This window comes from Typopeltis vanoorti, chromosome 1 (genome assembly GCF_054136105.1).
Source record: "Typopeltis vanoorti isolate ZY-2024b chromosome 1, IOZ_Tvanoo_1.0, whole genome shotgun sequence".
NCBI classification, from domain to species: Eukaryota; Metazoa; Arthropoda; class Arachnida; order Uropygi; family Thelyphonidae; genus Typopeltis; species Typopeltis vanoorti.
Genome location: NC_143549.1, coordinates 124,518,833 through 124,542,625, shown reverse-complemented (window position 1 = coordinate 124,542,625; position 23,793 = coordinate 124,518,833). Strand labels below are relative to the sequence as shown.

General features: G+C 35.1%; 1 protein-coding gene across 1 annotated transcript in view; it reads right to left on the bottom strand.

Annotated features, from left to right (window-relative positions):
• Positions 1-217: 217 nt before the first annotated feature.
• Positions 218-23,793, bottom strand: part of LOC150110384 (uncharacterized) — a 67,495-nt gene continuing 43,919 nt past the window's right edge. The window contains exons 3-7 of the mRNA XM_090397183.1: positions 21,687-21,748; positions 9,644-9,775; positions 7,835-7,933; positions 6,343-6,423; positions 218-261 (exon numbers count right to left, since the gene is read on the bottom strand). Of these exons, the coding sequence (XP_090253309.1) occupies positions 6,358-6,423; positions 7,835-7,933; positions 9,644-9,775; positions 21,687-21,748 (359 nt within the window). The 3' untranslated portion in view covers positions 218-261; positions 6,343-6,357. The remainder of the gene's footprint in view (positions 262-6,342; positions 6,424-7,834; positions 7,934-9,643; positions 9,776-21,686; positions 21,749-23,793) is intronic.

Here is a 23,793-nt window from a genome sequence, read left to right as displayed (position 1 = left end):
CTTTACGTACCAAATTCTTCTTGAATTATTTCTATTTTCCTAGTTGACATAGAGAACGACTTTGGTCTGCATATCTAACAATTTATTTTCCTTCCCGGTGTTGTCAGAAGTATCATTTAATACAAAGAAAATCATTATGAAGTATTTTATTGAATTTATGCTTTAAAATGGATACATTGTAAGCAAATACAGTATAGAAATGCAAAATATAGATGCGCACTTCATAATACCCTCTTCATCATGAATCCATCTGTCTTGATTCTGGATAAGAAAAATAACAAAATAATAGTAAATCAAAATTTGAAAAGAAGTTTTCATTGAAATGTTAGCAATTACTATACACCGTAGTGTGCATGCTTCATTTCTAAGACCACTATGATTCCTGTTACTAGACTCCATGAAATAAAATCTATTCTGTTATCCTTAGAGCAGTGACTATTAAACTGCGGGTCTCGAAAAGGTTTCTGAGAGTGATAGCAACCATTGATAAACTAAATTAAATTTAACATTTATTATAGAACTATTGAATTATTATCCACTCCAACCTTTAATTCTACCTTTTCTAATTTCCTTACTTTTTTCTGCATATGTAACTTGTAAACTATACAAAAAAGTGAAGTATATTGTTATAATATATACAAACAATATAGATTTTGGACAATCTTTGAGACAACTGCAAAAATGAGAAGATTTGTTCTCATTGTTCTAATTGATATAAAATTGATATAATATTTGATGCAGTATTTGAATTAAGACCCATGATCATGTTGAGCTGGTCTTTTTAGCAGGTAATGAGCATCTTGAAATTGAATCCTATTAAATCGATTTTAGTCGATCTACAAGTAGACCCACATTTCTGTCTTTCAATGAACAGTAAGTTCTTAGCTTTTCGTAGAGCGCTTCAGAACACCAAAATATGATCAGTTGGACTAAATTCCGTTGAATTTTCAGAGTAATCGATAGGAATAATGTACTCAGTGAGTTTCTCGAAACAGTCCTTTATGCATTACTCGTAGTTGCATAGCGCATAATTGTTCTGAAAATTTCATCTCCGTGGACAAGTATTGTATAGCAAAAAAGAGTGGAACTCTTTCTTTTAAGGTTACACAGTGATCAGCATTCATATTTGTAATTTTAGGGTCACAAAAACACACGTGTTTAACAGATTATTTTATTAATTACTAACAAAATAAGACTTGACGTTTCGGACCCTGTATCGAGGTCATCATCTGAGTAGTTAGTTAATCGTTTTCCCAAGCCTGACCTCTAGTGATAAAAAATAATAATAATAATAAATAAATAAATAAAAAATAATAAATAAAAATTTAAAAATAAATAAATAAATAAATACAACTACAATAAACTGCTAAAGTCCTCATGTATTAATATTCTTCTCGATAGTTCTGATTGTTATAATATGATTTCTTCATAGAAACCTAATGAATGCATTTTTTGAAAATTATGGAGAAAACTACCGTGCTTGAATAAAAACTTTAGTTTAATTTAACTAAAATCTACATTCGACGTTTCGCCCTTTATGTCAAGGTCATCATCTGGAGCATACAACTATACACAGAAAACAAGCTACACTACAATCAAACTGGTTTGTTAAAGATACTGACCAACAGCCTCAACAATTGTTGGCCTGACCTCTGGTGGGAAAAAAAATTATACATCAACGCTAGAGTCCTATCATTAGTGTTATCTGTAGGTTTTAGAAATGCATTGGGCGTAACAACAAGTATATATTAATATATGTATAGAGATAGATACTTGTTGTTACGCCCAATTTTCAAAAAATGCATTCGGATCACCGTGTAAGCTTAAAAGGAAGGAAACCTGATGAATATTCCTATCTGCAAAGTGTGTATGTAGGAAGCCAAATAACGCTGATAAAACTAAATTCATATTATTTATAACTTGCGCTAGGATTTCAAATGAAAGAGCAAGAGAGTATGAAAGAGTAAATATTAGTTTTCCAATTTAGCAAATAAATTAATTTGGAAAGTTATTTAATGAATACTTACATTCACAAAAATAATTAAGACTCAGGAGGAGGATTGTCATATGAACATGCTATTGGCTTTAATTCAATTCCACAATCCTAGAAATTAGAAAAATAAATTTTGCAAGTTAGCTGAAGTTGTAAATCTGTAAAGTCACTAATGATAACGCATATCAGCTTAAGAAGAAACCAGTTCCTCAAATTTCAACTATGTAGACAAAACTGGAAATTTCAGTTGAAGTCACTATTACAAAATCTTATTGAGTGCGGTCAGTTGTTCCAAGTTAATTTTTGATAATAAAGATCTTTAAGAAACAAGAAAAGTTCATGGTGTAATCCGGGAAATTTTGCATAAGAAAATATTTAGCAAAAGGTGATTTATTTCTATCGAATTATAAAGAATTTTCTGTTTATTGCTCGTCTGCTTGACTTCCAACTACATTTCTTCATATGACAGAATTCGAATACCTCTAGGTAACGAATGACCTTCGTTAACTGAGAAACCAATGACACAGATGACTACCGTACTTGTCACGTAGCTAGCAAAATCGGATATAAAGTGTTCATTGGTTTCCATTATCTTTTATCGGGACGTTTTTTGAGTATCTTCGAAATTGTGTCTTAAAATTTGTTTGACTGCGATTATTTTATATTTTATTTTTTAACATTTTTTCGCTGAAGTGAATGATGTCATTATTTTAAAATAACTTTTTATTGACAATTAGAATTTGAGTTTTATTACGTAAATCGTGTGGCTGGTCTCTTTATTTTCTTTCTGTACAGTTTGTTATCCTAGTTTTCCGGGTTTGTTTCCATTATATTTTACAAGCTTCTGTCGACGATGGTTTTGGTTTTCTACTGTGATATTTTCAATGATATGGTGGGTGTGTGTGTGTGTGGGGGGGGTAGCTGTCGGTTGGTAGTTTATTAATGGTGTTAAAGATATTAATAATACATCTTGAATAAAAGCTGATCTCTGTTATACTCATCATTTATTATGAATAATTCATTTAATTTTGCACTGGAGACTTTCACTATCGTTTAGCTCAAATCTTCTTGCCAATTAGTTTGCCGGTTCCTGGCTTGAGGAAGGCGAAGTATAGCGGTTGCAGGAGAACTTTCCAGGCCATGTGCACAGGGACAGGAGACTGGCCACCCTCTGTGTAAGCAGTAGGTTTGGGGTGTCTCATCTCCTGATTGCATGCCCTTATTTTTTATTATCTCTTCCTCTTCACACAGAATGGATTACAAATCAAAGAAGCATGATTTTACTGCAGGTCCTAAAATAACTCCCAAGAATCATCTCACAACCCCACCTGGCAATATCAGTAATCACAATCCACCTCAACTGCTCAAACTACATATTTAGATAAATTTTCTCCCTCACTATACTTATCGCTTAATTTAAGCGTTTTGTTTTAAATGATTAAAGGAATAAGAATAACGCTTGAACATCGCTTGCCAAACATTAATAGTTCTGCCATGAAAACATGAGTAGTACATATTGCATCCTGCCATATTTCTAATCAAATAAATATCGCCATATAAACAGTAACTAATGCACAAAATATAATGGTTATTTGTTTTACAAATAAAAATAAATAAATAAATAAATAATATCTTACCCTGTTTGCCTTTATTAAACTTTCGACTAATTCCTTCTCGTTCATAGAGAATAGACTTTCGTATCTCTCAATCATGCAGTCTACGAATTTTTTTTTTTCCTTTTTAAATAAAAACGTATACAAATAATATATAGCAAAAGAAAGTATATTTGTTATGCTTTCAATTTGCGCACAGTTTTAAAAATAATGATTAATTAGTTAGAGAAGAATAATCAGAATAAACAACTTAAAAGTATTTTTATTTTAAAAACATTAATTCTACGTCAAAACACTGCTCATTTATGATGGACATAGATATTGTTGCATTTTAGAGAGAATTGTGTTTAGATTTTTATATCAGAAATTCATTTTTTGTGATTTGAAATAAGAATTTTAAGCCCCATTATGAAAGTGTGTGGAAAACTAATTACCTTTCGATAAAGAAAGAGGTTTGTATTAATAAAGGGTAATACATTAATATTTTAAAATTCTGGATTTAATAAGAAAAGGATGATAAAATTGCCAGTAGCTTTTAATTTACTCGTGCAAAAATTACTCTGAATGTTTACCACTTTTCGAGATACTCCGCAAAAGAACAACAAAAGTCAGAGGAACAAAATGACCATTAATCCCTTTCAATGTAGAAAGCAGTTTCTCCAGTTTCTTTACCTCACCCCAGCTATTTGATGACTCGAAATATTTTTCTGTACTTCCTTATCTTCTATCAGAAGTCAAGATATTCAAAATCTAAAATATTGTAAAATTCTAAAAATTTCTATTCTAAAAATTTTCCTCATAACTTTGTTTAATTAAAACTGACTCTGCCATTCAAGAAACGTATCTTCATGTTTAGTATAGAATATAATAACATGTGCTCAAGACCTCACCCCTTGGATTGAATTAATTATTATATACTTGTTGCTTGGAAGTATATCATCAATTAAGCCTTTTCAAGACATGCATAATATCGCCGTAATTTTTCTATAATCCCTTTGACAACGCCACCACTTTTACACTGATACATTTTGGCTGAGGATGCGTATTTTCAATCTGTTGAGTTGAGTTGATACTAGGCTCTCGTTTTTCTACAGGCTCACGCTATCTAATTTGATTATGTGGGTACGCTGATGTAGTAAGGCACATTAGTCCTTCTAGGATAGTTAAGTTATTGAACTCTGCCAATTACCAAAATTCTTATTCCTGAAAATAACGTAAATACTTACTAGCACAAACGTTTAAGCTGAATTCATGGCGTGAGGGGAAATCGAACGAATGCGGAGAAAAATCAACCCAACGGAAACCACTCGAGAACGATTAACTTCATACTGAAATAAAATTTATAAAAGAAAATAGGAACAGAAGATGAATCATATACGAAATACCGACCGCTATGACCACGATATACTCGTACATACTCCCCTCCCACACACAAAAAAGGTAGCTTGTTTTACTCGTATGTTCGACCATATTAATCCTTTCTTTTATCTCTTGCCAGTTTTTGTTCCTTCTTAATATTTTTATTTTTTCCAATACAATTTGATACACACACTCAATGTTCAACGCCGTCAAATGAAATAACGATGATATTGAAATTTTAATTAACCTATCATCAAGATGTTACAATGTCTAATTCGGCCTTATAGCCACCCCTCCACTTCTGTGGGGGGGGGGTGGGGGGGGGGGGGGGTGGGGGGGGGGGGGGGTGGGGGGGGGGGGGGGTGGGGGGGGGGGGGGGTGGGGGGGGGGGGGGGTGGGGGGGGGGGGGGGTGGGGGGGGGGGGGGGTGGGGGGGGGGGGGGGTGGGGGGGGGGGGGGGTGGGGGGGGGGGGGGGTGGGGGGGGGGGGGGGTGGGGGGGGGGGGGGGTGGGGGGGGGGGGGGGTGGGGGGGGGGGGGGGTGGGGGGGGGGGGGGGTGGGGGGGGGGGGGGGTGGGGGGGGGGGGGGGTGGGGGGGGGGGGGGGTGGGGGGGGGGGGGGGTGGGGGGGGGGGGGGGTGGGGGGGGGGGGGGGTGGGGGGGGGGGGGGGTGGGGGGGGGGGGGGGTGGGGGGGGGGGGGGGTGGGGGGGGGGGGGGGTGGGGGGGGGGGGGGGTGGGGGGGGGGGGGGGTGGGGGGGGGGGGGGGTGGGGGGGGGGGGGGGTGGGGGGGGGGGGGGGTGGGGGGGGGGTTGGTTGTAGAAATGCATTGGGCGTAACAACATCTATCTATATACATACATTTATATACTTGTTGTTATGCCCAATTCATTTCTACAACCAACAGATAACACTAATAATAGGACTCTAGCGTTGATGTATATTTTTTCCCACCAGAGGTCAGGCCAACAATTGTTGTAGCTGTTGTTCAGCATCTTTAACAAAACAGTTTGATTGTAGTGTAGCTTGTTTTCTCTGTGTAATTGTATACACTCCAGATGATGACCTTGACATAAATGTCGAAACGTCGAATGTAGATTTTAGTTATATTAAACTAAAGTTTTATTCAAACACGGTAGTCGTCTCCATAATTTTTAAGAAATGCATTCGGATAACTGTGTAAGCTTAAAAGAAAGGAAACCTAATGAATATGCATATCTGCAAATTGTGTATGTAGGAAGCCAAATTACGCTGATAAAACTAAATTCATATTATTTATAACTTGCGCTAGGATTTCAAATCTAAACTCGTATGAAAGAGTAAATATTAGTTTACCAATTTAGCAAATAAATTAAATCGGAAAGATATTTAATGAATACTTACATTCACAAAAAATAATTAAGACTCAGGAGGAGGGGGCTTGTTATATGAACATGCTATTGGCTCTAAGTTAAGTCCACAAACCTAGGAATTAGAAAAATAAATTTTGCAAGTTAGCTGAATTTGTATATCTGTAAAGTCCCTAATGATAACGCGTATCAGCTTAAGAAGAAACCAGTTCCTCCAATTTCAACTATGTAGACAAAACTGGAAAGTTCAGTTAAAGTCACTATTACAAAATCTTATTGAGTGCAGTCAGTTGTTCCAAGTTAATTTTTGATAATAAAGATCTTTAAGAAACAAAAACAGTTCATTGGGTAATCCGAGAAATTTTGCATAAGAAAATGTTTAGTAAAAGTGATTTGTTTCTATCGAATTGTAAAGATTTTTCTGTTTATTGCTCCTCTGCTTGACTTCCAACAACATTTCTTCATATGACAGAATTCGAATTCCTCTAGGTAACGAACTATCTCCGTTTACTTAAGAAACCAATGATACAGATGACTGCCGTACTTGTCAGTAACTTAGCATAATCTGAAATTAAGGTTTCATTGGTTTCCATTATCTTTTATCGGGACATTTGTTGAGTAACTTCGAAATTGTGTCTTAAATTTTCAGTGATATCGATTATTTTTTATTTTATTTTATAACATTTTTTCGCTGAAGTGAATGATGTCATTATTTTAAAATAGCTTTTTATTCACAATCAGAAATTGAGTTTTATTATGTAAGTCGTGTGGCTGGTGTCTTTATTTTCTTTCTGCACAGTTTGTTATCCTAGTTTTCTGAGTTTGTTTCCATTTTATTTTATAATAAGCTTCTGTGGACGATGGTTTTGGTTTTCTACTGTGATATTTTCAATAACATGATGTGTGTGTGTGGGAGGGGGGGGTTGTTGTCGGTCGGTAAGTTGTTAATTGGGTTAAATATATTAATAATACATTTGAATAAAAGCTGATGTCTGTTATATTCATCATTAGTTTTCCGGTTCGTGGCTTGAGGAAGACAATGTATAGCGGGTGCAGGGAGAACTTTCCAGGCTAATTGCAAATGTACAGGAGACTGGGCACCCTCTGTGTAAGCAGTATATTGCATGCAATCAGGACATGCAATCAGGAGGTCTCTCATCCCCTGATTGCATGCCCTGATTTTTTATTATATCTTCCTCTTCACACAGAATGGATTACAAATCAAAGGAACATGATTTTACTGCAGGTCCTAAAATAACTCCCAAGAATCATCTAAGAACCCCAGCTGGCAACCTCAGTAATCACAATCCACCTCAACTGCTCAAACTACATATTTAGTTTAATTTATGCGTTTAGATTTCAATGATTAAATTAATAAGAATAATGTTTGAACATCGCTTGCCAAACATTGGTAGTTCTGCCATGAACACATGAGTAATACATATTGCATCCTGCCATATTTCTAAATCAAAACGCAATGGTTATTTGTTTTACAAATCAAAATAAATAAATAAATAAGATGTTACCCGGTTTGCCTTTATGAAAAGTTCGATTACACCCTCCTCGTTGATACAGTTTAGTCCTTGGCGTCTCTCGACTACGCAGTCAAAGAATTTTTTTTTTTCCTTTTTAAATAAAAACGTATAAAAATAATATATAGCAAGAGAAAATATATCTGTTATTCTTTAAATTTGCACACAGTTTTAAAAATAATGATTATATAGTTAGAGAAGAATAATCAGAATAAACAACTTAAAAGAATTGTTATTCGTTAAAAACATTACTTCTACGTCGAAACACTGCTCATTTATGATGAATATAGATATTGCATTTTAGAGAGAATTGTGTTTAGATTTTTATATCAGAAATTGTTTTTTGCGATTTGAAAAAAGAATTTTAAGCCTCATTAAGAAAGTGTGTGGACAACTAATGATTGTTCGATAAAGAAAGAGGTTTGTATTAATAAATGGTAATACATTAATATTTTAAGGTTCTGGATTTAATAACAAAAGGAAGATAAAATTTCCTTTAGCTTTTAATTTACTAATGCAAAAATTACTCTGAATGTTCACTACTCTTCGAGATACTCCGCAAAAAACAACAAAAGTCAGCGTACCAAAATGACCTTTAATCCCTTTCAATGTAGAAACCAGTTTCTCCAGTTTCTTTACCTCGATCCAGCTATTTGATGACTCGAAATATTTTTCTGTTGTTCCTTATCTTCCATCAGAAGTCAAGTTATTCAAATTCTAAATAATTGTAAAATTCTAAAAATTTCTATTCTAAAAATTTTCCTCATAATTTTGTTTAATTAAAACTGACTCTGCCATTCAAGAAACGTATCTTCATGTTTAGTGTTGAATATTATGACATGTGCTCTAGACCTCACCCCTTGAATTGAATAAATTATTATATACTTGTTGCTTGGAAGTATATCATCAATTAAGTCTCTTCGAAAGATGCATCATATCGCCATGATATTTCTGTAATCCCTTTGACAACCCCACCTCTTTTACACTGATCCATTTTGGCCTGAGGATGCGTATTTTCAATCTGTTGAGTTGATATCAGGCTCTAGTTTTTCTACCCGCTCCACGCAATCTAATTTGATTATGTGGGTACGCTGATGTAGTAAAGCACATTAGTCCATCTAGGATAGTTATGTTATTGAACTCTGCCAATTACCAAAATTCATATTCCTGAATGTAACGTAAATACTTACTAGCACATACGTTTAAGCTGAATTCATGGAGTGAGGGGAAAACGAACGAACGCGGAGGATAACCAACCCAACGGCAACAACCACTCGAGACCGAGTAACTTCATACTGAAATAAAATTTATGAAAGAAAAGAGGAACAGAAGATTAATCATATACGAAATACTAACCGCCATGACCACGATATACCCGTACATACCGAGAATTTCATCACACACAAAAGGTGGCTTATTTTACTCGTATGTTCGACCATATTTAGCCTTTCTTTTATCTCTTGCCAGTTTTTGTTCCTTCTTAGCATTTTTATTTTTTCCAATACAATTTGATACACACAGACACACACACACACAATGTTCAACGCTGTCAAATGAAACAACGATGTTAAATTATTAATTAACCTATCATCAAGCTGTTAGAATGCCTAATTCTGCTTTATAGCCACCCCACATTAAATCACCACTTCTGTAACCAGTTAACACATTTTCTGCTTAATGATATTCGGATATTTCTCCTAACTTGTTTCTTCACTACCACTTTTTATCCCATCGAGTAAGTACAGCCGGTCATGTACTTGCAGCAAACGCTGCTATTATTAGTGAGAAAAGAAAAATCTTTACCTCGCTAAGAGTATCAGCACAGCGGCAATCTTTGTATATATCTTCACTGCAGAAGAATTCGGCAAACTTCTCTGGATCATCAGTGGGTGGTACTCCAGCTTCAACTATGCACCGTTCATATGAATCGAAGAGCTGAAAACATGAAATAAATATACTTAAATATAACAAGCGATAAATGAAAATTTACAAACAACTACAAACATAACACAAATTTTAGTACAAATCCCATCTTGATATTTGTTCATTCTCACGTAATCGAAAATGCAGTACATCTTTAAATAAAAAAATAATAATATAATAAAAAATCCATTATTAATTGTAAATCATTATAAACTGCGCTTGCTGATCTCACTTTATTTTTCTTCCTAAGTTTAGGAATCTTCTGCTTCCTGTATGCATAGAAGAGGTCAGTTGGCACACGATCTGTGATGTTGTAAACTACACAAGGAATAAGAAAGTTTTTGGATTTAGATTTCGATATTCTTCAGTGTAAGCTCATTCTGTAGTAACACATTTTTGTCCATGGTTTCTTCCTATGGGAGAAACATTTATTGAAATTGATTTTCTGTGGTCCAAAAGTATCTTCGTCAAATTTCCTTTAATCACATGGACGTTAAAGCTACTGTCTTTAAGAATTAATTTTTTTGTCAGGAGAATAAAAGTTACAAGGCTTGATGTTTTGCCGAAATACGTTTTGCAACAAACGCTGAGGTCACCGATGAATTTTAGTCGAATTAAACTCGAATTAAACTCGAATTCCGATCTCTTCTATAGGGCATGAAATTAATGGTTACTTGTATCTTAGCTGCGCACTACTTTTCACAGATCGTTTCATGATAATCAAACTGACGAAAAAAAAGATGCCCATGTAGTTTATAGCCCGAATTCGATTAAGGGTCGTTCTTCTTTATATACGCCAAAACAACTCAAAGATGTTTTCAAAAGAAATACGCAGTTTTTGAGCATATATGAATCTGCTGCTGTGTGTTTCGCTGGTTTTGAGCACGAATCACCTAATTGTGCTCCATTTTATCAACGAATATCTCCAGTATAAAAATCGAATTATTGCTTTCTGTTTTTATGCTATGCATACGTTGAAAGTCATACGTTTTCTAAGAAGTTAAATCCAGTCTTCTGTATATTGCTTTGTTCATAAAACTAACAGAGGCACGTAATAAGGAAGCTGCAAGATTTTCTACGGAATCAGTTTATATAGATAAAATCACAAAACTTCTATTATCTATTTCCACATTTAATGAATGTGAATGTTCCTAATTCCCTTTGTTCTCTGTTTAGAAAGCAGATTATATTTTGGGGTTTACCACTGATTTTCATAATATTAGGATACAACTGCGGATTTGTGAACCAAATGTGTTACACCATTTTTTAATGAATAATGAATCAATGAAATTGATAAATGATTTATTTTATTTTGACGTTGCATTTCCAGAAGTGAAGAAGAGAGTTGATGTCTGTTTGAGTTTTAACTTCATATAAAATTTATTACTTTTATTATTATTAGAAAGGTGGCTTTAGCAACAAGCGGTGGCAAGCGTGCTATTTCGATGACCCTATAATTTAAGTTATAAAGTAGAGTTTTTTCCTTGTGGATAAAAATTAGTATTGTATAATGAATTCCTTTCTTCAAATCGAAACAATTTGACGTAAAAACAGTACGTGTTAAGTAATAATTAAACAATAAGTTATTTTTCAAAGTTCGAAGTATACACTGGTCAACCACGCAAGGGGGAGAACAATGGAAGTCGCCATTTTAGCAGTCACACCAGGATCGCCAAAACTAGAAATATGAAGGGCGACAAATACCAGGAAGACCTGACGAGGGAAGAAAACCTCATAACATGCACGGACTGCTGAGGAAAATAGGCATTTTCTATGTTCAGGATTGTCCGAGACCACTTGGTAGCGAAAATCAAACGCGAAACGTGACGAGTGGAAGTGCCTGCATTGTAGAGAAAACAAAGTAATGTTGCCTTCAAAGGCAGGTAGGAAACAGCCAACACAGAAAACAACCGCAGGCGATACAGCTAAAGCGGCAATCAACAGCAGAGGAAATAAAAAACAAGAACAATAACGGAAACTCAGGTGAGCCTGCTTTGATTGTATTACTAGGTAACATACTCCAAAACCTAAACGACAGTTTTTAATCAGTTTAATAAATTTTTTAGAGAACTATTTGAAAATCAAACCGCACAAATTACCAAAAACTTCAGCGAATATGAGGAATTTATAAAATTTAATAACTCGGTAGAAGACCGTTAGAGAAATTAAAATCAGCGTTAACGAACTAACGGAAAGCAGCATAACTTAATTAAAGATGCAACGAAATCCTAAACTAACAGCATTATAAAAAAGATCTCATCATTTTTATACTGCTTTATCATGAACTTTAATATGAACATTTAAAAGACACGGTAATCCATTTAAGCCAGAAAATTGGCGCACCCAGAGAATCAAAAGTCGAAACATTGATTACCTCAAAAAAGGAAAAGAGAAGGTTTTCCTCAACCTCTAACCGCCACCGTCGTGGTGAGTCTCACTACAAAACGAAAGTTAACCTCATAAAAGCTAGAATGCTTAAAAACACAAAGCGCTGATCCTGAATCCAGAACCCCTCACACAGGTGAAAAAAGCACGTTATCTCTGACTTCACTTCGATGCTGATCAAATTTGGAATAGCCATACAAAGTGTCAACACAACAAACTCAGGACAATAGCAAGCAAACTATATTGATTAAAAGATATTGCTCCGAAACACACGAAAATACAGATCTATAAAGTATTATGTGAAAACATTTTAAGATGTGCAATTACATTATACGCATTCTGCGCAGGCTACAAACTTAAAAGATTACAATCGCTGCAAAATAAAATGGTAAAACTGATATTATGGGAACAAAGTGAACAGCCCACACTTACATGGGGAGCAATGACAGACCACAAAATATTTAAGGTGAAACACTTATGCCACCTCACAGCCATGCTAAAACTTTACTTCAGTCTGACCTACAGAGTAACCCGAACAGAATATCAGATAGCAAGGCCACAGTCAACAAACTACATAACATACTAATATAATAATCACTAAGGAAAAGCCACCTGAAACTTCTACATACCTGACATGATAAACAAACCCATTCGACGACAGAAACGTAGGTACCCACAGAGAGCTGAAACAGGGGCTATATAAATATTACAGCGAGTCTGAAAATTAGACTGAAATTACTCTCTCTCTCTCTTTCACTCACACACACACACACACACATACACACACATATAATCTCCTCTCAAACACGATTACAAGGACAAAAACATGCCATATCCAAATCCACACACACACACAAACACATTGTGTGTGTGTGTGTGTGTGTGTGTGTGTGTGTGTGTGTGTGTGTGTGTGTGTGTGTGTGTGTGTGTGTGTGTGTGTGTGTGTGTGTGTGTGTGTGTGTGTGTGTGTGTGTGTGTGTGTGTGTGTGTGACCAAGCACATACATATAAACAGTTAAATCTACACCTGGTTGCATGTAAACAAAACCACGAAAGCTAGATTTGAAATAGCACTGTAAAAACGTGAAATGAATGCATTCAGCAGTCTATACTGATGATTAAAAAAAAAAAAGTATATAATTTTATATTTATATATATATATATAATTTGTGAATTAAAATGAACTGCAGATTAAAATATAAATATGTCAATAATAAAAAGTAGAATAAAATTATCTATACGTATATAAAATTATTCCACAACCAATATCGTTAATAGGAAAATTATCTCTCTCTTAATACATTAAATATTCATCGTAAATATGTATGTGAAAAACATTGTAAAATACATTGTCAGTATTATTATTTATGTATTTAAATAAGATATTTGCTTCAAATAATTTTAATTATTGAACATTTATATTTAATATTTTCAGTGAACAAAAATGTAAAAGAAATACTTCCTTATATATTTGCAAATGTTACGGATATGTAAAGTGGATAATAAACCTTGTCAAAAAAAATAATAATAAATAAATTACTTTCATTCCTTTCCTTTAAAGAAAGCACACACACACACACACACACACACACACACACACACACACACAGATATTCCAACATACTTAATTACTCAAATAATATTCATAGTCTTTTATAAACCTTGAATGAACCAAAAAACTATGTATTTATTGAATAAAATATAATAAATTAAATTAAATTAGTATTAAATAATTAATTTAATACTAATATTAGAATTACTAAATGTAATGTAATAATATTATCAGGTAAATATTACTATTGCTATATTTAATGCAATAATCTATAAAATATCAAAGTTACTATGCATAATATAATAATATTCCGATGTTATATAGGAAAATAGAATGTTATAAAACATTAATAACATTAATATTACTAAACATGCTTGTAAATAATGAATTTACTTTTAGTCTATGATGACTGTACGAAATAGTAGGAATATTATATTATAATTGTAAATGTAAATATATATAATATTAGGAATATATAATAGTAGGAATATAATATTTTAATTGTAAATATAAATACAGTAAAGAAAAAAAAATGTGAACTGCAACGTATATTTTAATTAACTTTTGTAACTGTGAATTATATATTGTCATTATCAATAATTATTATTAATATTAGAAACACATGAATTGGACGTTATGCAAATTAGAATGATATTATTCAAACTTTGTACTGAACCAAAAGTAGTAAAATGAACTATTGTTATCTAAAAAAATGTATCAATTCTATCTACTCTAACAGAGGTCCGCGCGGTTAGCCTAATTGTTATTCGCTTCGCGAGCATATTCCCGAGAAAGGAGTGTTCTGGGTTCGTTTCTCTTCGCCGACGTGAGCAGTTTAAGGATCTTTTTCAGCTATAACCAAATTAGCTAGGAGTAGATAGCAGGATTTTTTTTTCTCCCCAGTTTATCTGGGTTTTATCCTCCTGCAAGCAGGGAAACCGGCCCGTGAACACACGGATTACAGTCAGGAATACTTAAGACATAGGCATGGTTCGTCAGCTATGCCGATCCCGATTAGTAAATAAATAAACTGTAACAGAAAGGTACTCAGCAGTGAAACGTTTTATTAAGGTGTTTAAAAAACGTGTAACTACTCTGGAAGCCCCAATAACATTATTATTGATAGTTATCATACATTATTAACTAAACAAACACACGTAATAACCACAGTAATAAGTTTTAATAAGTAAATATTTCATCCTAAGTATCTTAGGACATCGTCAGTACAGTTAATTCAAACAATACTAGGAATAACATACAGTTAGGGCATGATTACAATGGAATCCCAATATGCGTGTAGTAGCGTGTTATAGAATGAAATTGAAATATATCTGAAGGGGAAAAAAGATTACATTAAAATAAGATAACATATATAAAAATTGATTTTACACAATTTACTATGACAATTTCCCATCCTTTAGGAATAGCAAGGACGTCATTACGGTTTAGATTTGGTATGTGAAGAACGGCTTCTGCACTTTCTTTACATAAACGTTCATGTTTATATAAAGATATATGTAGACGCTTGGTCTTTTCCCAATGGATCCTATAGTTGGGGTTTTCAACTCTGTGTTGTGCGAGGTCAGATTTCTGCGGTTTGATAAGATGGATATGGTCTTGATGTCGCGAAATACATTTATAAACAGATCTACCTGTCTGTCCATAGTAAGACAATTTACAGGAGCATGGAACCTCGTACACGCCAGATAGCATCAGAGGTGAGAGTTTGTCTTTGGCAGAAGTTAACAAGTTATAGATCTGGTTGAATGAAGAAAATTATGAAGAAATACAAACTAGCTACTACCTACAAACCATTCAACCAGATCTAAAACGTCTTACCTTCTCCTAAAGACAAACTCTCACCTCTGATTTTATTTTATTTTTTTTGTAAATTGCGTGTGTTCTGAAGGCCGATTTATCTGTACACACGACGAAAAACCCGAGTTTTCAGGAGAAAAAACCCTGTTGCTCGTATAAGATCGGGATTCAACGTGTGAAGAAATCACCGTCAATATAAGCCTATTCGTATTTCGCTATATAAACAAATGCATATAAAAATAACACTAAAGAACATTGTTACTGGTGCTCATGTTAAGTTATTTCGTAAATAGCATGATTTTATATTATGTTAATTTGTTATATCGCAAATAACTACTAACAGTCCAATAATTCTTAAAACGCGAATACGAATATTATTACAAGAATATTATATTACCTGATTTACATGAATATGATCGTATTCGTGTTTCCAAATTACCTCCGGGAGATATAATGATTTCACTTCTCGAAATGTGTAATCTATGTAATACATCACAAATCTTGCCAAACTGAAGCCTTTAAGGCTCTATGTTTGTATTATACTTATGCACCTACCAAGAGTGCATTTATGAAGAATATAAGTCATTGACATGGAACTGTTACCTATTCAACAGAGGTTTTTGCACTCTTAGGTTTCTCCCTGCTTCTCTAAACCAGAAAACTTTCAAACGTTTCCACCTTTCTAAAAATGTTGGACACAGCTGGCCAGTGGAGCAAGCCAAGGCATTTCCAATCTGGTTTAGTCTCATTAATGCTTTAGTAAATTTTAAAACGTTTGTTTCATTTATTAGATTTTGAAATGATAGATATTTATTATCCTCTCTAAATATATAAATAATAAACTGTATGTAAATTGTTAACTATTGTTTTGAAATAAACTGGGCTGCTTGAAAGCAACAAATAAGTAGAACTCTACTCCTATTTGAAGATCTGATCATGTGATTCCTCTTAATAACGTTGCATACATACAGACATTCTCCGCATTATTTTTAGAGACAATAGTCATTGACAAGAATTGGTCGATGGACTCTATTCTCCACGAACACGCTGATATTAGAGTGAATTCAAAACACCTTCATATAGGGATGGAACAAATAGTCTACAAGGATTCTACAAAGCATAGTGTGCAATGTGTGAACCACAATATACTTGATGTGTAGATGGGAATTGATTTGCGCAAACATTTAAAGAGCTGAAGATAAGCCCATATGATATTTCCGATTCGTGTATACCGCAATTTGCTAACTCAAATCACAGTGTGTAAAGTGAGCACAGAACGGCGTTAAACAGCAGAAAGAACCCCTCGCCCATGAAACAGCGCATAAGCTCGGAAAGCGGATGCTCTTGTTGGAAGAAGAAAATAATGCTTCGTGAGGAACTAACAACAAATAACTTTGACACAGTTTGACGGCATCTACAGTAAACAGCAACGAAATGCAGGAATAATAACACAGATGCTGTCACACCGCACTCATGTAAGTATGAGGTTCCACTAGCACTCGCCTGCCGTAATCTCTCCCATGAAAGCCAAGATTCATTGATAGACAGCTAGATTGCTCACAATCAGTGACGACTGAAGAAACCAGACACTAAAAGTTTGTTAAAGCTGAAGAAGTTCTCCAACTACTTTTGGGAATAAAAGGAATTATATGATTTATTTATTTATCTATTGGTATAATGTCTTTTGCATAGAAAAGGTGTGCAGAAACAGGAACCATGCGCGGAGTTTAGTACGTATGTAATCAGTATCTTCAGAAAATTTAATGTGGCAGTTTACGTAAAGGTCCAGGTATCTAGTGTGTGTGTGTGTGTGTGTGTGCGCGCGTGTGTGTGTGTGTGTGTGTGTGTGTGTGTGTGTGTGTGTGTGTGTGTGTGTGTGTGTGTGTGTGTGTGTGTGTGTGTGTGTGTGTGTGTGTGTGTGTGTGTGTGTGTGTGTGTGTGTGTGTGTGTGTGTTAACAAATGTATTTTTGAGCAATGACAATTAGAGCACCAATAATGTTTTTATTTGTATATGCAGCTTTATTTCAGCTTATATAAGCAGTAATAAAAGCAGTGATATTGTTAATGAGGAATACAAAAGGTATGAGATTAATGTTATAGGTGAACTTTTCAGAGGGATTACAGAGACTAGATGGAATGTAGACGGTCACTTCAAAAGAGAATGCTAGTTGCTTATTCAGCAGATGACTCAAAGCATCATGGGATAGCTGTGATACTGAAGACAATTCTAGCAAGAGCCCTTCTTGCTTATAATCCCGGTTAGTGACAGGATACCTTGTAATAGATTTAAGGCTCATCCTACCAATATGTCAATCATGGACGTTTATGATCCCTACACAGATGGCCTGATGAAGACAGTGAAAAATTCTAGGAAAACCTCTAGGCTGTTTTGGACTGCCTACCAAGAAGAGATGTACTATTCAACTTAGGGGACTTTAATGCAAAAGTGGGAAAGAACATGAAAGTAAGGCCTGCTTGTGGCATATTTGTTCTGGATGAACGTAACGCCATTGGTGAAAGACTGTTATAAATTGCCCATGCTAACATATTACCATGGTTAAATACGTCTAACCTATACTTGAACATATAAGACATCCAAACTATACTTGGATATCTAAGACTGATAGGTCAAGGCACCAGATTGATTGCTTCCTGACTCTCCAAAGATGGAAGACAACCATCTCTGATTTGCATACCTGCCCTGGAGTAGATTGAGGTACAAAACATCAGCTAGTAAGAGCCAAAGTAAGACTGATTCCAAAACCTTCCAAGTCAGGCATGTCTCAATAGACAGGATGTTGGCATTATCTCTAGTGTGTTCAGAGAAGAACATCAATTTGGATGAATGACCTTTTAGAGAATGGTCAGGAGAACTCGCTTGAAATGCTTTGGGAAGGATGCAAGGTATTAATACAGGATACTACCAAGACATTTCGTAATTAGCAGATCACGAGATCCATGGATATAAAAATTCATCATCGGATCTAATGAAAAGAAGGAGATTAGAGAAACAAACAGACAGAGACTGAAGAATATAAGAGATTATATAGAGAAGTCCGAAGAACCATCAGACAGGAAAAGGAAAATATTTAATTCCAATATTTATTTATTAATCGTATGACAATCTACATGCAGTTACAAAGATACATAAGGCAAAATATATATGTAAAATGTAAGTGACAAATAATTAGAATAAAACAAAGACACTTATACTTTCAGCAACCAAAACACTTAAAGTTAAGATCAAGTTGTCTGATCCAGTCTACAACAGGCGTCGTCGCCTCCAGGAAGTCGTTTCTTTGACTGGTGTATGCACGAAGACTGTACTCAGTAGAAATGTGGCGGAAAGATTGATTTGGGTGCCCGCAGTCACATTCCCGTGAGGGAATTTTACCCCACTTGTACAGAGAGCTTGCACATCTTCAATGTCCCTTACAAATCCTGTTCAGTGTTATCCCTATCTTTCAGCTCAGTTGTATACCCGGTATGTTGAGACAATGCCTATCAAACCAAGTTTGGAGTTGGGCATTGGTATTTATGCTCCACGTTCGTTTCCATTGTTCTTTGGTATTGTTGTTGGTCGTTCTTAGAGAGGGAGCTTTAGGTTCACACACACAGAGAGAGAGGTGGGGGAGGCTTTCTTGATTTCAGTCTCTTGAGCTGTAGCTCTAGTATGTCGTTGTGTATAGGCAATTTAGGATTTCTGAATATTATATCATATTCTTGTAGTAGAGCATCGTGTCTTCTTAGGTTTGGTAGTATTATGTTACTCAGCATTGGAAACCAGTAAACAGGAGTTGTTTTTATAGTTCCTTCCAGTGATAAGTCGCATTATGGTATTAAGCTGGTGGTCAGTTTGGTATACCGGCTATTGAGCCAAACTGGAGCACAGTACTCTGCCACCGTTAAATCCTGTCCAAGTGCGGATGTTCTTAATTTGGTTGTTACTACACCCCAAAGAATTGCCACATAATTTCTGGATGATGTTGTTTCTGGTTCTTGTATTCCAATTAATGCGAAGAGATAGAGTTAGAGATGAGGGGACAAGTATAAAAGGATGCTTCGCTTAGTTTGTGACCTAAAGCAGAAGTTTAAATCCAAATGGAATGTCATCAAAGAAAAGAATGGCGCAGTACTAACAGAACTGGACATCAAAAACAGATGAAAGAATACCCACTGGGAACTGTATAGCAAACAAGATAATAAAATTTGAAGGAGACCTCTCACGAAGAATTTTTCTATTTGGAAACGCCTCCATTTAGGCAAGAGGTTGAAAGGGGTTAAACAGCGTATACAAAAAATAAGGCCGAAGGAGAAGGTGGAGTTCCAGCAGAATCAATTAAAGCCGCAAGAAATAGAGGGATGACAGTGTTGCCTACATTGATTACAATAATATGGAAGACTTCAAGATGGGCTTGATACTTTAATCCAATTGAAGACAATACACGAATGTAGATATGAAGGATTACAAGAACTATGAGAACTGTTAGTTTAATCTCTCATGTAAGCAAGATTTTATTAAAGGCCATTCTAAATAGGATTGAGGCGAAAGTTGATTCAGAAATGACTGAGGAACAAACAGGATTTACGAAAATTAAGGGTACCAGATGTCAGAAACTTTGCCTTATAACATATCATAGAAAATTATAAAGAATTTAGATGCCCTGTGGAATTGCATTTCATTGACTACTCTAAAGCATTTAGCTGTGTTTAGCATTGAAACTTTGGGAGGAAATGAAATAATCGGTTTCCTCAATACACCATCACGTTGATAGCTAACTTATACACTGAGCAAGAATCCACGGTAAGGATAAGTGTTGTATTAACTGATTGCCTTTAGGTTGGAAAGGGAGTTAGAAAGTACATGTCTTCTTTCTTACTCGCCTCTTTAGTGTCTATGCTGAGGACATCATTTCTGCAGAATTGGATGAGCTTAGGGCAGAGATTAGGATAGGTGGTAGGCTGCTCAGTAATCTGAGCTACACTGATTATATCGTACTCCTCTGTAACGACAAGAAAAAAATAGGAAAATTCTTGACAATATTAATGGGAATAAGATCAGAGGACTTCATCTCAATCCTAGCAAGTTAATAATATGGTTATCAAAGGAAATACATAAAGGGAAGCTGCTGAGAAACAAGTGTGCCTTATCGGAGAAGTAATTGAGGAATTCAGCAACGTCGAATACCTGGGATCCATGATTAATTGCTGATCAGAAGACGTCAAAACATTAGCAATATCTAAAACAACTGTCAGAGACTTGTTTAAAATCTGGAAGGATGGATGTATCTCCACGGGAAAAAAAAGTTCAGGATTTTGGATTCAGCTGTTTTTCCAAAAGCGACTTATGTTTGTGAAACTTTGAAGCTAAAGAATTCTGACAGGAAAAGGATAGCTGCTTTTTAGATGTTGTGTTACAGAATGCTGTGAAGTATATCATATACTGAACGGCAGACAAATTGATGAGTGCTAGAAAGGTTCGGTAGAACTTTAACGCCCTTTATGGTTATTGACAGAAGAAAGCTGAAATACTTTGGACACATTGTAAGAATGGAAGAAAGACTTCTCAAACAGAAAATTAGGAAGGGATAGACCATCAGTAAGATGGATGAATGACGTGTCTTGAATGACTGCTCTTCATAGAGATAAAGCCTTCAGAAAATCATACAACAGGACCGCCTGGTTAGGACTGCCACTTCACCGAGCATCTGGGTGACCGTACAGCATCTGATGATGTCCAAGGAATAAACGGATATACGAGTATAAGCAGTGCATAAGTATATAGTTCTATGTGTACGTTTTGTAGTTTTGTTTGATTTTAGAGGTGTGTATCACTTTTAAATTCAAACAAAAATGAAATGAGACTTCTAGTATTTATTAGAAATGATCTTTTGTTTTATCCAGAAACAGAAGGCCATGCAAAATGTATTTATGATTCAGTTTGAAGAATTCAATTTACAAGGTGTAACTATTTCTGATAACCGTGTTTTAAAGCATATGCCGTAAATATTAATACTTATTCATGGAAATGTTTATTAAACAGTTTTTATCGCGTTTTATCATTCTTTATTTGAAAATATAGAATGATATGGTATAGAACTCTAATCTCCTCTTTATAACACATTATGAGCTTAATACTTTTAGAAATATCGAAGAAAGCAAACATACCGTGTGATCGTAGAATTCATCCAAGCACTTTAATACTTCGATGACGGCCTCTTTAGTAAGGGCTGAAAAAGCAGAAAAAAAATCTTCATCACGAATATAGCACGACCTGCAGTTATATCTCTGAAATTTCACTTCAAAAATTGATTTATATCTTAAGTGAACAGAAAATGAAAGCATATTATATCCATTGCTCCCAGTGTTTCAAGCAAAATAATGTTTCCAGCGCATGAATGAGTAATGATGAGTTTTCTGACTCCATACTAATTCCCATATTATTATTTTTTTAATATGGTTCTAACTCCTGTTTTCAATTTAAAAGTGTGATAAAGTAACTCTTCTTGTCACGCTGATGACAGTGATATATAATTCATCGAAATCGGCCAAGTGGAATCCAAAATCTGAGTGTGCTAAAAATTGAAGCGTACACTGCGGTTGCTAACGAGTATAGAACAAAGGACGTCGCCATCTTTGCAGCTGTCCAAAGGAAGAATGGGGAGTCATCAAGTGCAACAAGTGTCAGAAGGAATTACCTTTCGACGGATGTTATGTAACCTGCACGAAATGCCATAGAAATCTTCACTTTACATGTTCCGGAGTTTCAGAAACAACCTGGCAACGCAAATCCAATGCCAAACGAGATGAATGGAAGTACCTAAACTGTAGAGAGAACAAAGAAACGCCACCACCCACAGTGCAACTGATTACGCTGGAGGTAGAATCAGACGATGAACTGAACAGACAACAAAATACCGGTGAGTCTAATAATTTGAGTTCCGTAAATTTATTACTAGAAAAAGGTTTACAAAATATAAAAGCCAGCTTGGTAGATCTTGTCCAAGAACTATTTGATAAACAGAATAAAGAAATAACAAACAAATTAGCGAATATGAAGAGAATTTAATTCGCTGAAACTACAATACGAAGTTTTAAACCAACAACAACATAAAGAAGACCTTGTCGTAAACGGTCTTCCAGAAACCGAATCCACAGAAAATCACAGAGATGTAGTTTTAAAGTTAGGCCAGGCAATTGACATCCCCCTACAGTATGATGACATTCAGACCATAAATCAGTTTCCCAGGAAGAACAGAAAACAAGGCTCGCCACGACCGGCACCAGTCATAGTTCGTCTGACAAGCAAGGCTACAAGAGACAATCTCATAAAAGCAGCAGACTGAAAAAACCAGTCGTCAAGGACTGAAATGCATCGGAAGACAATACGCCAATCTTTCTATCTGAGTATTTAACACCTTTCAATCAGAATCTTTTGTACCAAGCAAGAAAAGAAAAAACAGAAAAAAGTATCAATTTTTATGGATCAAAGACGGCAAAATATTCTTGAGAAAGTCACAGACTTCAAAGTCTATACAAATAAATAGCTCGGAAGATATAGACAGGTTGCCAGAGTGAAACAAAAGACTTAAACTTAATTCAATAAGAAGATCTCAACGGAACAAAAATGCAGGTGATCCAGCAAATAGATGTACTTACACCAGAATACATCAGTAATTGTACTTTCGAATCGCTTGATGCATGGAAACAAAACACGGTACAAGCAAGATGTCTCTCAATCTTGCATATTAACATCAGAAGCATCCGAAAACATTGATTATTATTACAATCTTATCTGAGGAATTACATGATATTATTGATATATTGATTCTTACAGAAGTATCCATAACTAATGACGAAGCGACTGCTTTCTAAATTCCAGGCTTCCAACAACATAGATCATGCCGCCAAACAAAAAGAGAAGGTGGAATGTTAATATTTAATCAAACAAAAATTAATAGCAAAAGAAACGGCCTATCAGTTCTCGAATGCTGAAACTCACTGCCTCAAAATCACTAATACCACGAATACACAGCATCCCGTAATACTAAATACTATTTATAGGCCACCAAACCTAAACATGATAAAATTCTTACACGAACTCAATTGGTGGCTTTCAAGCCAAGAAATATGCTCAAACGAACACCTAATGATAATTGGCGACATAAACATAAACATTGCAAACGAAAACCAGAACAACACTGTACAATATCTAGACACACTCTCCATGTATAATCTAATACCAACAATAACATCATGCACTAGAGAAGAAATA